General features: G+C 44.2%; 1 protein-coding gene and 1 long non-coding RNA gene across 6 annotated transcripts in view; both read right to left on the reverse strand.

The window, feature by feature from the left end:
- CRIM1 (cysteine rich transmembrane BMP regulator 1) overlaps positions 1-14,121 on the reverse strand; it is a 173,758-nt gene extending 159,637 nt beyond the window's left edge. For both annotated transcript variants that reach the window (XM_068185332.1, XM_068185331.1), the window contains exon 1: positions 13,394-14,121. In XM_068185332.1, coding sequence (XP_068041433.1) covers positions 13,394-13,745 — 352 coding nt within the window. In that variant the 5' untranslated portion in view covers positions 13,746-14,121. The remainder of the gene's footprint in view (positions 1-13,393) is intronic.
- A 1,895-nt stretch (positions 14,122-16,016) lies between these two features.
- The window catches only part of LOC137471211 (uncharacterized), a 462,192-nt gene continuing 461,724 nt past the window's right edge, over positions 16,017-16,484 (reverse strand). For all 4 annotated transcript variants that reach the window (XR_010997466.1, XR_010997464.1, XR_010997465.1 and 1 more), the window contains one exon: positions 16,017-16,474. This is a non-coding gene — a long non-coding RNA (uncharacterized lncRNA). The remainder of the gene's footprint in view (positions 16,475-16,484) is intronic.

Here is a 16,484-nt window from a genome sequence, read left to right on the forward strand (position 1 = left end):
CTGATCAAGCACGTTGCACTCCTTGCTGTCAAGGGTCTAGGGATAGAGGGGCCAGGATGAATACTTCTGCTCAAATAACTTTGTTTCTTTTGAATCAGTCCTGTCAAATGTGTGTAACTGGTGGTCCAGTTGTAACTGCCCAATTTCCTTTTGGGAAGCCACATGCAACAAGATTTTTTTCCCTCCAGAAAGAAATACGAATCCAGTCAATCCAGAATTCCAAAAGATTACCAGTCCTACAATATCTCAGTTTCCTTAGGTCAAGTGCACACACAGCAAAATCTCACCAAGTCAGAAAATTAATAAAGCCAGAAGATTAATCAAGATAGAAAAATGGATTTGAAGAGACCTTCAAGATCATCCTGTTCCAACCCCCCCTCCATGGACAGGGACACCTTCCACTGGACCAAGCTGCTCAAAGCTCCATCCAGCCTGGCCTTGAACACTTCCAGGGCATCTACAACTTCTCTGGGCTACCTATTCCAGTGCCTCACCACCCTCACAGTAAAGAATTTCTTCCCAAAATCAAATCTAAGCCTATTCTCATTCAGTTTTAAACCATTCCCCCTTGTCCTATAACATACTTTTTTAAGCAAGACTGAAGAAAATAAACTAGGCACTAAGTATTCTTCACTACAGAACACCAAATGTTTTACAGACAGACAAGCTTGGAAAATTAAGTGCTACAAAATAGTTGCACTGAGTCCACCAACTTCTACTAATGACAAAAGGAAAAAAATAGATATTTTTAATCTTTATATCCTTACTTTCAAGAGCAGCACTCACACTGTGCATTCTAAGTAGCTCACCTCAATTTTTATTTATTATCAACAAGCAAGTTTCTAATATAGATCCTGCCAAGAAACACTTCAAAAAAAGTTAAAGTATCTCCCAGGTATGCATGGTGGGTTTCATCTTGTTAGGGTTATCAGAGGCTGTCCTCCAGTATGAGAGGCCACAGCCAATACAAAACTGTCATTCAGTAGTCTGATGCTCAACAGAAGCCTAAAAACTAACAGCAAATAACAGTATATACACACATGCTGAGGCTGACAAGTAAATTCTTTCCACTCACAGAAATATGCAGAATATCCGCCAACCTGAAGTTTTTCCTGTTTTGGGAAAAAAAAATATTTAGAAAGAGCTGTTTACCAATTCAATACTGTGTATGAGCTACAGGAAGTGCCATAGCAGATTCTCACCAGTATATTTCTCCCTGTACAACCAGGGAGAAATACAACTGTGTATGAGCTACAGGAAGTGCCATAGCAGATTCTCACCAGTATATTTCTCCCTCCTTGCTTTCTATTACGAGCTGGCAAAGCAGCCTGCTGACAAAAAAAGCACTGATAAACAACAAAGTACATTTTAGATGTGAGGATGGGAACTTCCATGGGAACTTCATGGCTCTTCTCCATAAAAATAGCAAAGGAAGAGTAGTCACTAACCCCAAGAAAGTAATTTTTTTTCTTAGCTTAACCAATCATCCAATACAGCAACTGTATCAATGAAAGTCACAGGAAGTGCAGAAGTTCCTGAAGAGAAATGATATAAAATTCTTTCAAAGGAAGATGCCTCTCCTGTAATGCTTGGGACACTCTCTTTGTAATGAGGCCATGCATACAGAAGAAAAAAAAAAAAAACAAAACCAAAAAACCCTGAGAATTTGGAGAACAATAATAACAATAATACATCCTGTTTTTGAGAAGCCGGAATAGAGCCTGGACAATTTGTATTTTAGAAGTCACAGCAGTAATCCATGTAACAACAAGAACAAAAGTTACACCTATGGTCCAAGACTCACTGTTTGAAACTCTTCAACAGCAAGGACCACAGCTTCATCCACACCAGCCCAGCAGCCTTAAAGCGTTTGTGTTGCTCCCTGTTTGTGACAGGAGCATTCCTTCTGTACTCCTGGGTGCAAGACAGGAGCCCAGAGGCAGCGTGTCTCAGCCCCATGCTCCCAGGCCAGTGCAATGCAGACTGGAAGGACACACAGATGGCTATGCTCTGCTGCTTCTCGAGCAAACCATTTTGGTACATTTGTCCTGCTTTGCCTTGTGGTAATTCAGCACTAGATCTTCTCCAGGCAGAGAAATCAGCAGGATCCTGTCACACAAGAGCTGCCCACCCCACCTAAGGTGGGACCCAGCTAGCACAGAAAGCAGACTCGTCCCTTACCCATGGCAGAATACCTCGATGCACATGCACTGCACAGTGTGGCACTACACACATGGATTTCCAGGACAGCTTAGTGGTTGGTACCACATCTGCCAGCTCTCATAAGTTTCCAGAAAAGGAGGTACACAGGAAGCACATGGCCCAATAGTAGGTGCACCTCAAGTCTTCACTGCCACACACCTCAAAAATTAGCTCAGTAACCATTAAAGTCTTAATGAGACAAGAAATCCCTCAGTAATACTTGTTCAGACTATACTTCTAGCATGTTGAATCTTCAAACAAGGTACTTATTTTTCATTACTTGGTGATAAAAGAAAAAAGTTACATTCAGACAGGAAGAATGCAAATCCAATTTTAGCCTGCACATCTTCTACCAGCCTGCCTTCCACACAAGTTTATTTAGAAACAAGATTTCCATCAATGAAGAAGCAAACATGTAGCAAGAGCTTATTTTAGTTCAGTAAATCAGTGCCAAGTCTACCATAATTTTTCATGCAGACTAAAGACTGACTCCTTTTCCTAGCTGATTTAGTCTTTTTATGAACAGAATTTCAAAGTCCTGTTAGATGAATAATTGTTTGCCACTTAGAATAAACTCTCAAAAGTCACATCAATAGAGGCAGAACAAAATTCTTTGGAATGGAAGGTACAACCATATGAAAGTATTCATGAGCTAAAGGGATGAACCCAGCCTTTCACTTTCAGTTTCAAGCTTTGGATACTTGATGCAAAGACATCTAGTGCTCTCCTTGATGCAGATAAACACTGGTCCAGCATGTTTGCACCTTTAGAGGTCAGCAATATTTTAACTGATAAGGGAATGATATCTTGTACAAAACATATAACCTAGCCTCTATTACTCACAAAGATCATCATGTCCTGGGGACCATTCCAAAAATAAACTTGTACACACCAGTGATTTGGGACCTGGGACAGTCCACAAACTATTCCAGGCTGTACACCTTTTCCTGCATGCTCTGCTTGACCTCTGTGGCTTCCTTTTCAGAAGACTCTTTTTTATGCCTACCTCTTAAATCTGGATGATGCGAACAAAAACTGAAATGTACTAATTTGTGAAAGCTTTATTTCTCTGTAAGCAGGGCCAACAAACCCCAAATATAAGAATCTATGCCTCACACCGTGGTATGCACATCCTATCCCCTAGCTACTTCTAGGACACCTAAAAATACAAAAATTAAGTGTGTACTTAACATTCCAGAGTTTTTTTAAGCAATGCAAATGAAAAGAAGCCCAAGTAAACTACTAGTTTTCATCCAAACTGATCTTTGTTTAGCTGTGATTTTCACCACCTCATTGTGCTGGCATGATCAGGTAAGGGCAAAAAAATCAAAGGGCTGCACTTTTTACATATCCTGAGTTGTCAGTGGAGTCTTGTTATACAGTCACTCAAACACCTTTTGCACACAAGCCTCAAAGCAGTTCAAATGCTCCCAGCAGGCTCATAACTACAGCTTCAAAGTCATTTCTCTTTCAAATAATTTCTATCTGCATGCAATTCCCCACTCTTTCCAACTCATTCAGGCAAGTTCCAGATAATAAAGTTTCAGATAATAAAGTAGTTCTGCATTTACTGAGATCAAAGTTAAGTCTTAGACATAGTACCTTTTAATTCTTCCAACTGTGCTTTCATACCAAAAGGAAGCCACAGGAAGGGAGACTTCAGATTAATCTCAAACTTTTTTCCTTTTCTCTTCTACCATTCATATAATCACTTATTTTCTGCAAAGCAAATGTTTCAGCTTGCTAAAAATTCACATACTGCTCTGGGTTGCTGAATTCCCAGGTCCTGTCATAGCACGCACCTAAATTAGGGAAGCGGATTAAGGTATTAACAAGTTGAACAAGAGGTCCTTAAACAGGTCTAGTCTGGGAAATAGTCTGTGAAATATGTCTCTGGTAAGCAGCATTCCATCACTTCTTCCATACTAAATGCTACATACCAGCACTCACAACACAGCACCATGCAAGGCATGGTGGTCACAGTTGAAGCATTCATCTTATTTGCCTGAAGAACTGCCTGTGTTTTTAGAAAAGCATGCTACTGAGAAACTAACTCACTCTAAGCCTTACTTTCAAGACACACACTACCTCACTATGGTTACATTTGTTATTTATTATTCCCCATTCGCAAAGTATCATCTCAAAACAGGTGCAAGCTAAAAGTACAAGGAAAGACCTTTTCAGAGACTGCTTCTCCATTGCTTAAAGTTTTGCTTTCCCTTCCTTCAAGTTCTCAATTCCTTCTGCCTGCCACAGAAACTTCTGTTTTGTGCCCCAACCCTTCTCTTTCTTTTTGGACATTTAATGAATATCAGCTATTGTTTGGAGAATGCTATGCTGTTCACCTTCACAGTTTAGATAATGCATCACCTCAAAACTGCAAGAAACACACTGAAATGATCACTGAAGTACCACTGTTGAAAACAAATACACAAGCATTTGGCCCATAATAATCTTATGTTTACCACCCTACCCTTTGGACTGTAATTTAACTGGAGTGGATTGAGTCAACTCCCATAATTTACATTTAACTGCAGCATGTTACTCTGCTACTTCCGCCTTTTTTTTGAAGCATCCCAGGTAGCTCTTAGCTGAAAAGAGCAAAAAAATACATTGACAACCTGGAAGTGAAACTGTCCAAGTCACATCTTACAGACTCTAGTATCTTTTTAAATCTGCATTTGAAGACAAGAGAGAAGCAATCCTTATTGACACGCGTACTGCCCTCTGAGAACTGGGAGGTAGAGGGGAGTAACCTTTCAGAAACTCCTCCATGAAACTAGACCCAAGGTCTGAGCCCCAGCCCTCCAGCACACTGGTATACACAAGAGCATTTTCAAATCAGTGGTATTCATTAAGACAGTATGAGACTCTGAAAGGATTCTAACTTGCGAAAATAAAAAAAGGAAATGCTTCTTGCCAGTAGACTCTCACTTCTCTTTGAACAGGAAAAAAGAATGATGGAAAGGAAATTCATGTTTTGGAGGAGCTGAACAATAGAAATGACTAATTACCACTAAAGAATGCTTGAAACCCAGCGCCAGACCTTGAAAAGCAGCAGAAGGAAAGACTAGCCTTGAAGTGAGTTTGAGCTCATACACTGGCTTCAACCCTTTCCCCTCTTGCAACTTATTCCTCCACTGAAGTCATGAATCAAGGACTAGAGCTGGCAGAAATTTTTATGGTAAGACACACAGCTGAGAGTTTTGTGAGAAAGCATTTTTTTCCACATCTTGGAATGGTTCATTTTCCAAGATCAAATCTTCATGTGGAATGTGCAGCAGTACAAAAGGGTTTTGCAGCTTCCTGAGAAAATTTCTAGTCAAAGCTAGAAAGCAGAACCGTACCACAACATTTAGATACCTCAGAAACACATGCATGTAATGCTTGTCTCCAACCTGACTGCCTGCTTTATCTTAGCATGTATCTCAGGTGATCAAATCCCCAGTGTAGTGAGAAAGATCTTCATTGCAGCAGCTCTTCTTGTGTCTGAAGACAGTTATTTCATACTAAGGAATGCAGAAAGTATTTAAACAGAACTGCTTTGCAGTGAATCAGAAATCCTACAGAAGCCTTGAGGAAGGCAAGGAGATAAACGGAAATGTTAAGTGAAGCATGTGACATGGACAACTACTGCAAGTTTTGAAGTTTTCCTCACACTGTCTGGAATATTTTACTTCTCCAGGTACCCCTCCTCTGCCTTTTTTTAGGGGCATGTGGGGGAGGGGGAATGGAAGGAGGGAGGGATGGGGAGGAATGTGTTTTTCCTTTTGTTTTTTTATTTCACTCTTAGGGCTCCCCACAGCAAAAGTAAATGGTACTTCCAAAAACCACCTTCCCCAAAGATGGTCTGAAATAATAAATTATGAGTTTCACATTTACACACCTGAGAAAAATACTTACAAGCAAATTATCTTAATCCGAAGACCAGAAACATGTCTTGTTCGTAAATAGCTGACTGAAAATACTGCACTGTGTCCCAGGATTTAATTGGTCAGAAAAAGCCTCTGCCAGTACTCCCCTGATTAGAACGAGCATGGACAGCGGTGTTTCAGCTGTCATAGCAGATTTTTCCTCTAGCTCTAGAAAACTCATAGCAAAAATAATTGCTAAAGCCTCAGAAAAGGGCCAAAGCTTCATAACCATTTTCCAAAGCAGTCTGAAATTCCAAATTTTTTTTCCAAGCTGCGCTCTGTACCCACATGCTTCAGAAGCCTGCATGTACAGCAGCACGCATCAGCTTCACTGCAAACAAGTAGTTGGCTGGCAGCTTGCTGAAGCTGCTAGGCAGAGGCAAAGCTGACAGGAATAGGCAAAGTTTTGTCAAAGACAAATTCTGGAATGGGGCCATGAGTAAAGCAATCTATACCAAGAACAGTCCACACTATTGCAAGAAATCTGATACCCTAAATATTTTGCCACTTTCCCCCCAGTCATTATTACAGCACCACTGAACACCATCATTACAACATATTTCAGAGGGATTTCACCCCATCTCTTAGTCTACAGGAAAAGACTACAGAAAAAACTCAAGCCTCAAGGGGGATTTAGAATTACCCTTAAGTCTTCTTTTAGTTTCCTAAAACCTAACTTAGAGATAGACATCAAGTTCAGCATTTCTGTTGTGAAAGCAGCACAGGTTACATCAGTGCATGTAACACCATTATCAGTATGACCCCAGTTTTTTATCAACAACCCATCAGTCAGGGGAAGAAATGCCTCCACACACATATCCAGCCTTTCTGAAAAAATCTTGAGGAGAATACAACACAGCCTCTAGCAAAACACTGAAATTTAATTAATTTCAAGGATAAATGACCCAACAGAATAGGCTCTCTTGGATTCAGAAACACTACACTTGCTAGATTTTTCACCAATTAAAAAAAAAACAAAAAAACCAAAACACCACCCAATCCAAGCCCATCCAAACAAACTCCAACCAACAACTGAAGCCCAACACTGGCTATATAAGGCTTAAAGTTTAGGAAATGAATAAGAACATGGGAGTTGATGCATGCCTATGAGCCAGTCAGTGCTCTTCCTCCTACCCATAACCCTTCAATCCCCAGTTTGTTTTCTTATCCAGTCTTAATAAAGACTTGCACAATCATGACCCACAAGGTGGTGTTAGCATGATTTGCAGATTCTCAAGTTAAGTACCCAGTACACACAGTGAAAGCTGCTGGGGACTGAATTTTGCCTCTGGTAAAGGTGTGAACTGCTTCCATTCTTCTCAAAACATTAGGACGGCTTACTTCCCCAAAACAAGGCTAAACTAGTCTGTTTAGACAAGAGCTCCCCCAGGGACTGTTTTTAATCAGTATGCTTATGTGGAATTTAATCTATGCGAACTTATTTTCCCATCTTAGTTTATGTTGGTAAGTTTCTCCATGTTGGTAAATTTCTCCATATACATAAGCTTTCTGTGTCAGTATCAGTCATTTTCCAAATTCCAGTACAGTCAGACACAACTGGTGTCACTCAAAGTCTCAGGCAAAACCCTGAGTTCATGATTTCCAAGTTTACATTCCCTGTGGATTAAATGCATTCTCAAATGAAAAGCAGTTTATAAGTCACAAGAGATACTTAATAGGTCACCTCTACAAAGTATTTAATCCATTAAAACAGAAACATTTGGTTCTGTCTGCAAGATCCTATAAACATATTGAGATGAAGAATCCTTAAGGGGGGGGGGGACACAAAGTAAGGAGGGGAAAAGGACAGCATTTTTGAACCATATTAATGGGTTAATTATTCCATGATATGCCTGTCAGTGAAATGACATTTTGGTTGACTAAGTACCAGGCAAGAAGTTAAATTATGCAAGAATCCTTGAATTAGCTAGAGGGTGCTTAAACCAGCAAAGATGCCTAGGGGCAAGTTCAAAGGTAGCTTAAAAATTAAAAAAAGTAAAAAATATCTTTACAAGCACCATGATTTTGGGCAACCTGGTGAAAGAATCACATTCTGTGTAGAAAAAATCACATAAGCAAAGGATGCTCATGCAAAGTTTTAAAAACTAAAAATAAATAAAAAGAGAATATTCCTCTTACTAAAGTTAAATAACTCAGTAATCCAGCCTACCCACAGTGAGACTTCTAGTTTTAAACTTATCGTGTTGATCCACAACAGCAAAATCCTACTAATTCCTACATCATAACTGTTAGACATTTCCATTTCATTTTTGCTGAAATACTGGAACCAAGTCATTTTTAAAATCAAAACATGATGCCCAGAAACAGAGAGGAAACCATTTCCAAGTCAAATAAGCACCTGATCCAATTCAAATTCCATGCCACACTCAGAGTTACATGTTCTTAATGATGTTGAAATTTCAGCATTGATGGAATACAGAGCAGAAATAGCTTATAAATTATCCCATGTGTGCTTAAGGAGTCAGCATCCTCCTAGTAAGTGTTTTTGGGGGCAGCAGGGAGGAGGAGTAGGAGAAGGGGATTGTTAAATTTGATCAAGACTAGCATATGAGAAGCTGAAAATTCACCAAAGAACTACTTCTCATTCTAGTTTCACAGCCTAAGTAGTTTTTCTAATAGTTTTCTATTCTTGACAACATAAATAATTTTCTGTTTGTCTCCCTGATAGTCTGGATTGCTGACAGCCTTTAACAAAGAACTTTGACTGTCTTCAAACCAACAGCCATTGGTACACCACTTAATACTGATGAAGTCCCCAACTAGATCATCAGTTCTAACACTTGATATTACTGAAAAAAGTTCTCTGCACACACATGGACATCAGAACCACTTGGTCATTTCCCCAGCCATTCACTACATAACAAATAAAAAAACCCAACCAAACAAAAAGTATCTGGGCAGCACTGCTCCAGTCCAAACAGATGTAAACAACTGGGTTACCCACATGCAACTTTCCAGACTACTTGAACTTCAGTAACTTGTACAGAAAGCAAAATACTGCCTGATCTTTAGGGGTCTGGACTGCATCACAAGCAAGAAGCCAAGCATGTAGTATAGCAGTCTGGAGATAGAGCACCAAGGGGAGGGCTTTGTGTCCAGGACAGGACTGAAAACAAGTTTTTCCAAAGGGTACTAGCTACCAAAGTTACTAATGATAAAAAAATACTATCAAGCCTGCAGGCAAGTTGTTCTTACTTCACTAAAGCAGGGAAGAACTGCACTAGCACACACATAAACCAGTGCTTGAACAAAACAAAAAAAAACAAGCTTGGCTTTCCTCTTCAGAATTTTGAAAATGAAAAAGCTAGGCTTTCAAGGTTTAAATTTTCATCAGTTCCAGTTTCACTAAGCTTCAGTTGCACACTGCACACTGTGCCCTTATATGTTTCTCAGGGAGGAAAGCTAGGCAAACTAGTGGGGAGAAGACAATGGACCTATCCAAGCTCTCCCAACTTGCCTCAGCAAGGACTAAGACAGACTGTAATGCTCCAAATTCCCAAAAGATGCAGTTCAGTAAATGAGACTAGGACTAGCCACAGTAAGGAAAGCTTCTGCCATCATCCTAGGAGATTAACATGCATACTTCCCAATACTTGCCTAAAATCTGCTACAGCAACCTTCTCCTGGTCCCAAGGCAACTTCAGTTCAGAAGTTATGCACTAGGCGGTAAGCAAAAAGAATACAGCAATAACTGTACCTCTCCCACAAAAAAAAAAAAAAAAAAAAAGACCCAGTTAACAACTAAAACAAAAAACACACCAAACCCCACTAAAACCAAACCAACAAACCAAAACCAAACAATGTAACAGATATTATTGGTAAACTAGTGGCACAGTGATACCTTCTTTCAATGTCTACCTAGAGGCTAATTAATATGGAAATATATTCTAAAAAGAGACTAAGAACACCTTCAGACTAGCAGTTTTGTTAAGTATGCATTTCAAATGTATCACAAAAATGTATGTTTTTTAAAAAAATAATTAAAAATAAAGTTAAAAATAATTTCCAGTCATTTTCAGTGTTATATTATTTGCTACTGTCATGACTTTGACGAGTTTAGCAAAGCAATCTAGGCCTCTTCATCTAATAGCACCAGAAACTGGGGAAGCAGACAAAAGAGTCATCTCAAGAAATGCCTTCACAGATTAACCTAACTTCTTTGGCAGAGCTTTTTCAAGGCTCTCCAATCCCCTGGAAAGCCAGAGCCCTGCCCAGCTACGGAAGCCAAAGTTAAGGTGCTTTGGGACAACTTCAGTCCAATTCAGTGGTGGCTCCAGGACTACCTTTAAAGGTAGAGAGTATGGACAGTTCCTGATTTGCATTTAAAATTTCTCAACCTTAAGAGTCTTTGGAAGGGGGTGTAGGCTCTCAACACCTCATAGAACGAATCCAGCAAATCCCTGTAAAGGATGTTGTAAAGTCAACAGAGGCTGGAGGTGTGCAAAGTCTCTCAAGAATGCCATTTAGGAGGTGTAGCTACCAGCACTAGGACCTCAGAATTATTACTTAGTAAGAATACAACTTCATTCAGGAAAGGCATTTACTCACTTCAGAATAACAACACAAATGGAACGTTAGAACCGCTTAGAGATGTGAATAGTTAAGGTGGTGAGATGAACAAGAACTTCCTTCAACTTTTAGAATGATAAAGGAAAAAACCTTCAGGATCAGCAACAGATTTCATTTATAACCATTGCTTTAACAAAGAATACTCTTTGTAATTTCAGAAGGAGAAGCTACCAGCAACAGATGCCACAGAGACTTCTCTGTCAGGTGTTACAGAACTCATTCATGTCAAGTGCATTAAATGCTAAAAACAAGTTAGCAGACAAGTATTTCTACCTGTTGCTATTCCAGCTCTCAAAGTCTTCTGCAGCCTAGCATATGCTGATAGTCTGAAATAAGACAGGGTTGAAGCTTCAAAAATGATACAAAAAACCATGCTTATAACTGTAGCCAGTAGGGGTCATTTCAGTGTAAAAAACTGCAATGAAGGAAAAGACTAGAGACAGGAAGGAGAGTAAAAACATGAATTTCTACTCACACAGTTCTGTAAGACACTTCTATTTCCTCCTCCCTGGACTGGGGAAGGAAAGGCTTTGCACTCCCAATGTGCAAGACAACAAAAAAAGTGCAGCCTTTATTCTGCTAACGGATAAAGGCATGGCTTAACACTACTACTCACATCAGGCATCACCAGCCTAGCCTGTTGCATGTGTGCCTGTAAATTGAACAACTGTTTAGGTCATCACAATCAAAAAAACAGAGCTATTCAACCTCATATTAGCGATCACAGGCAGTACAATCAGTACCCTTTTATCCTTGCTGACACCTCTTGTGCAAAACATGCACCATGAAGAACAACATATTACCTCTGCTCCTCAGAATGAGGTAGTTTCCTGACAATTCAGTAATAGGTATTCCAGGACTATTTATTAGGCTGACAGTTCAGCTTGGTTCCTTTTCATTTATGAGAATGAAAATTAAATAGATAAATTAGAATAAGAAAATTAAATAGGAAAGTTATCTCCCTTAGTTATAGTTAATAGATCATTATCTCCCTCCCCTAGGACTATTCCTATAGGGACAGCTGGAACTAGTTTCTAACCACAACATTAATTGAAACACAATCTTGCCAACAAATGCTTCATACTATTTTCAACAGTAGATGGGACGTGTTATGAGTTGAACTACAGCAACGTACAGATTGCATCACTTCAAAGGAATGAAATACTCCTAAACTGCCAGAGATGTCCATACTGTGATACAGTAAGGAAACTGGAACATTAAGGCTTTTAATGACTGTAGGCTCTTAGTTCCTTTAACCATTGAGAGGGGGAGAAGCTATGTTTAAGCTTTTACTCAAAAACACATGACAAGAGAAACTCCCGTAAAACCAGGTAAGTTTTCTAAGTACCTTGGCTTGCAATTTTCCATTTACAAAAACTTTTCCAATACATATTAAAAATAAAGACACTACAGCAATGTACGTATTCAGCAACATAGTCTCAATCAAGGTCTTCAAAATAGTTTAGGGCCATTTAAAAATGTTTAACAATTGAGCTTTTAATCTAGAGCTCATCCTACCCAAGCATCACCTCCCGAGGCTGACAGCATTGGTTGTAGCACAGGCGGGACACACTGCCCTGTTCTGCTGCGGTTTGCAATTTATTTGTTACGGAGGCAAATGGAATCTTAAACTAATAATGAGCGCCAGGACAAAGGTCATCTGCCCACTAAAAATGACCGGGTTTCGCTTTCTTAAAATAGTGCATCATTTTAAATGCAAGTTTTTTGGACAGATGCTGCCTCACCATCTCTCTGGACTTTCTACTGCCCTCTACCCGCCGAGAGGAAACCGCCTGCATCTCCTTTTCCAGAATTGTCGAAGCTCCCGTTCCGAATCACATATACGTTTATACATATCCCAAACTACTGCTTACTTGTAATCTCTTTACAGCGCCATGTTTTCCCTCAATTTGAGGGAAAAGGCAGTTGGAGGTACAAGAGAAAGAGAGACTAAAATTTTGTCTCTGGCCTTTCATTAATTAATAAAACATTAAAAAAAAATTCTTAGGAATTCTGATAGATAAAAAACTGAAGGGGGGTGAAGTCCTTTTGCATTTCATACCAATTCATCACCTCACAAGACGGCAGGAAGCTGAAGAGACTTTGAGAGCAGAGTTCTACCTGAGTATTTACCCCCCTTGATGCTCCAGCAGGGAAAGTCACCCCTTATCGTTATATGCCGAGCAGGACACGCAGAGAGATATTAAGTGACAGGAACAGGAAACAAAACTTTATAACAGATGATCAATCTTCGTTGTTTCTTTACACAGGAGGGAATCCAGAACAGGCATCATGTGTGCACGACTGACCTCCGCCGATCTCCATCTGCCAAACTCTTCCCGAGTCTTTTATCAAGGAATTTCAGCTCGGCATCAGTAGCTGATACAAGCTATCAGCTTGTGACGCGAGTGACACGCTACGGAGAATTAGTAGAACCCTAAAGTTTAGGGTACGAAAATTAAGGGCAAAACTTCTAAGTAGGAGCTTGTGGGGTTTTTTAAGCAGGGAAGGTTAGAAGACACGCTCGCAGATGGGACAGGCGGGCGGGCTGGAAGGGAAGGAAGGCGCACCGGCGCCTAAGACGTCTTAGGTGCGCCCTCCTTCCTTTCCCGCCGCCCATCGGGTACTCCCACCCCAGGGGATGGATGGAGGGATGGAGGGATGGAGGGTGTCCCGCCGCCTCTCACCTTCGCAGACGCCCACTTCGTACTCGGTGATGGAGTCTCCGTTGAGCGGCGGTCGGATGACACAGCGCAAGCCCCGGTCGCAAGCTCCGTGCAGTCCATAGACTCCCCCGCAGCTCTCGTTCCGCTGCCGAGCGCACATGAAACAGCAACCGCAGATCCCCAGCACGATGCTACCGGGGCAGCTCTTCGGTTCTTCGCATTTGGATTCGTCGCAGGGTAAGCAGACGAGAGCACGCGTCCCCGACTCGCCCAGCAGCAGGGCCAGCAGGAACAGCCACCCCGCGGCCGCCAGGTGCCAGCCGCCGTCTCCGCCCGGGCGTCTCCTCCCCGCCGAGACCGCTGCCAGGTACATCCCAGCCGCCGCAGCCCGGCCTGGGCCGGGGGGAGCCTCTCGGAAGCCCCCTCGCCGGGCGGCGGACCCGAGCGTGCCGCGGCTCCTTCCCGTCGCCCCCGCCTCCGGCCCCCCGAGGAAAGTTTCCTCTCTCGGCGGCGGCGGCTTCAGCCAAACTTCTCCTCCGGGCGGCGGCTCCGCCCGCTGCCCCCTCCGGGAAGCGGCGTCCCTCAGCCCGTCCGTCCCTCGCCCGCCGGCTCCCAGTTCCGCGGCGCCGTGCGTGCGAGCGGCTGCGCGCGCGGCGGCGACGGCTGCTGGCTGTGTCCCCCTCGCGTCCCGAGCCCCGACTCGCCTCCTGCCTCCCTCTCGCCCCGCTCCAAGTGCGCCCTCTGCCCTGCCCCCATTGGGCGACGATCGCCTCCGCACCGCCCCAAGTGCCCGTCCGCGCCTCTCTCATTGGGCACCGCCGGGGCTGGCCCGCCCCCTTTCCTCCCGCGCCCCCCCAGCCCCAGATCCTGGGGCTGGAAGAGGCGCAGCGGAGGCGAGGAGCAGCCTGGGCCCCACAGCGGCCGCCGCCTCCGCCTCCCCCTGCACCTCCCCTCCCCCTCCCGGGGCTCTGGGCGCGGAGCGGGGCGGCGGCGCCAGACCGCGGGGACGGGCTGGCGGCGGCCCGGGGGACACCGGGGGCGGGGAGGGAGAGGGCCCCGCAAAGGGCGCAGCCCCAGCAGGGCGATGCTGCGGGGCGCCGTAAATGGGGCCTCGCCGTTCCCAGCCGTGGTGGCGAGAGCCTCCTCCTCTTCCTCTGCCTTCTCCCTTGAGGGGCGCGGGGATCCGGGACGGGGAGCGGCTCCGCGCCCGCTTAGCCCCTCTCTCCACGGGAGAGGAGAACCGGTCGCTCCCCGCCCCGCCCCGTTCCGTTCCCGCAGCCGGGCTCCCGGGCGCGCCCAGGTGCCCCGCGGCTGCGGGGAAGCTTTGGCGGACCTGCTCCGCGAGGGCGGGAGGGGCTGTCCCGCTCTGGCGGCGGCGCAGCGCTATCCCGGGCCGCTCCTCTGCCCGCTCATAAACAAGCGGCGGTACCGCCGCTCGCCCGCCGACCTCGGCACCAAAAGCCGACCCCGGGCCGCCTGGTGCTCTTCGCCGGCACACGGGCAAAAGGCGCCCGCGGCTACCGGCCAGTCTTCTACCGGCCGGTCTTCCCTACCGAACGGCTGCCGTCACCGCCCAGAGCCGGCCGGGCAGCCGCGGCCCTGCCGCCGCCCGGTCCGCTGGGGCTGCGCGGGCCAAGGACGGCCCGGGGCGGCGGCGGGAGGTGCGGCGGCGCTGTGGCGGTGGCCCTGGCCCTGCAAGGCCGGCAGGCGGCAGCGCTCGGCGCGGCACTCGCTCCGGCGGAGTGCGGCTGGCCGGAGGTGCCTGCCCTCCGGGTGAGGGGGCGGCGGGAGGGAAACCGAGAGGAACGGTGTTGCCGAAGGTCAAAATGCTGCTTTGTCTGCGGGCGGCAGCGACCGGGCGGAGGAGACGGCAGGAAACTGGAGGTAGCTGGCCGCACAGGGTAGCCCCTCGTTAGAATTTCAGAGCGGGACCTGCCACTAGAGTGTCCTGCCCAGCCCAAGGTGCGATGGCAGCTCTGGGAACGATGGATCCCGCGGTCAGGAATGCCCAGAACTGGGGTCATTTAGATTATTAAGCTACTGGCAACGCAAGTGGGTTTTGTCAGCTGCAGGGTGCTGAGCCTGAGAAGACTTGAACTGCGTGTACCGGTGCCAGCAGTTTGGGAAGGAGGGTCTGGAACTTTAATAGAGATTATTACAGAGAGACCAAGACATGGTTCCTACAGTTTCTCTAGTCCCACACACATGTTCATTTGGGCACAACCAGTTCTCATGTCAGCAGAGGGGTTGCTATGGAAGAGCAAAGCTCCAAACTGGCAATGCAGAGTTCCCACCAGGAAGAGACGACACTATAGTGTAAAGCTTTGTCAGTGATGGCATACCTTTTAAGTGAGTTTTAAAAGCACTGTAATTCACTGTTGTTGACTCCAGCCTAAATACCTACTATAGCAAAGATTCCCTATTGCTAGAACAGGCCCACTGGTAATAGAAACAGTGCAACCATGTAACATGATGTCAAAAATAAAGCATTTCCATATTTGTCTATTAAAAAAAAATGGTTTTACTGTAGCAGAATATCAGGCTGTATTGTGATCCATTCAGAACTTAAACTAAAAGGCAGGAGGTATTTTTCAAGAGCTACAATGTTTTTATTAGTCTCAATAGTTTGCAAGACATTGGTCTGTTTCTCAGTGAAACCCCATTATTGCAATAAAACAGTTGATGCAGCATACCTTAAATGGATTAGGGCCATTCAGCTGACATATCTCAACAACGAATGGACAAACAGCAATTTACTGGACAAGAGTATTTGAAGAAATACTGTGATTTTTAAAAGAGATTTAGAAAGTAAATTACAAGCTGGTCTTGCTAAATGCAATATGTTTTGGTATAAACAAACCCAGTGTATACATTTGAGGACAACCAAAACCATTGTATGTTTCTGAATTCTGGGAAGCATTAGGTCAGGAAAGCACCCTGAAGTTCATATTAGACAAGGCCTCAAACTTTGAATGTTATGCAGATGAACGATATTCCATGGTGAAGTGACACACCAAATAAGAAGTTTTGTGCCATTTCCTCAAAAATGCAAATTCTTCCTGCCCTCATCCTCAGCCCTCTCGTGTCAATTTGCCGAAGCACCTGCAGGGGT

This window comes from Anomalospiza imberbis, chromosome 3 (genome assembly GCF_031753505.1).
Source record: "Anomalospiza imberbis isolate Cuckoo-Finch-1a 21T00152 chromosome 3, ASM3175350v1, whole genome shotgun sequence".
Taxonomy (NCBI): Eukaryota; Metazoa; Chordata; class Aves; order Passeriformes; family Viduidae; genus Anomalospiza; species Anomalospiza imberbis.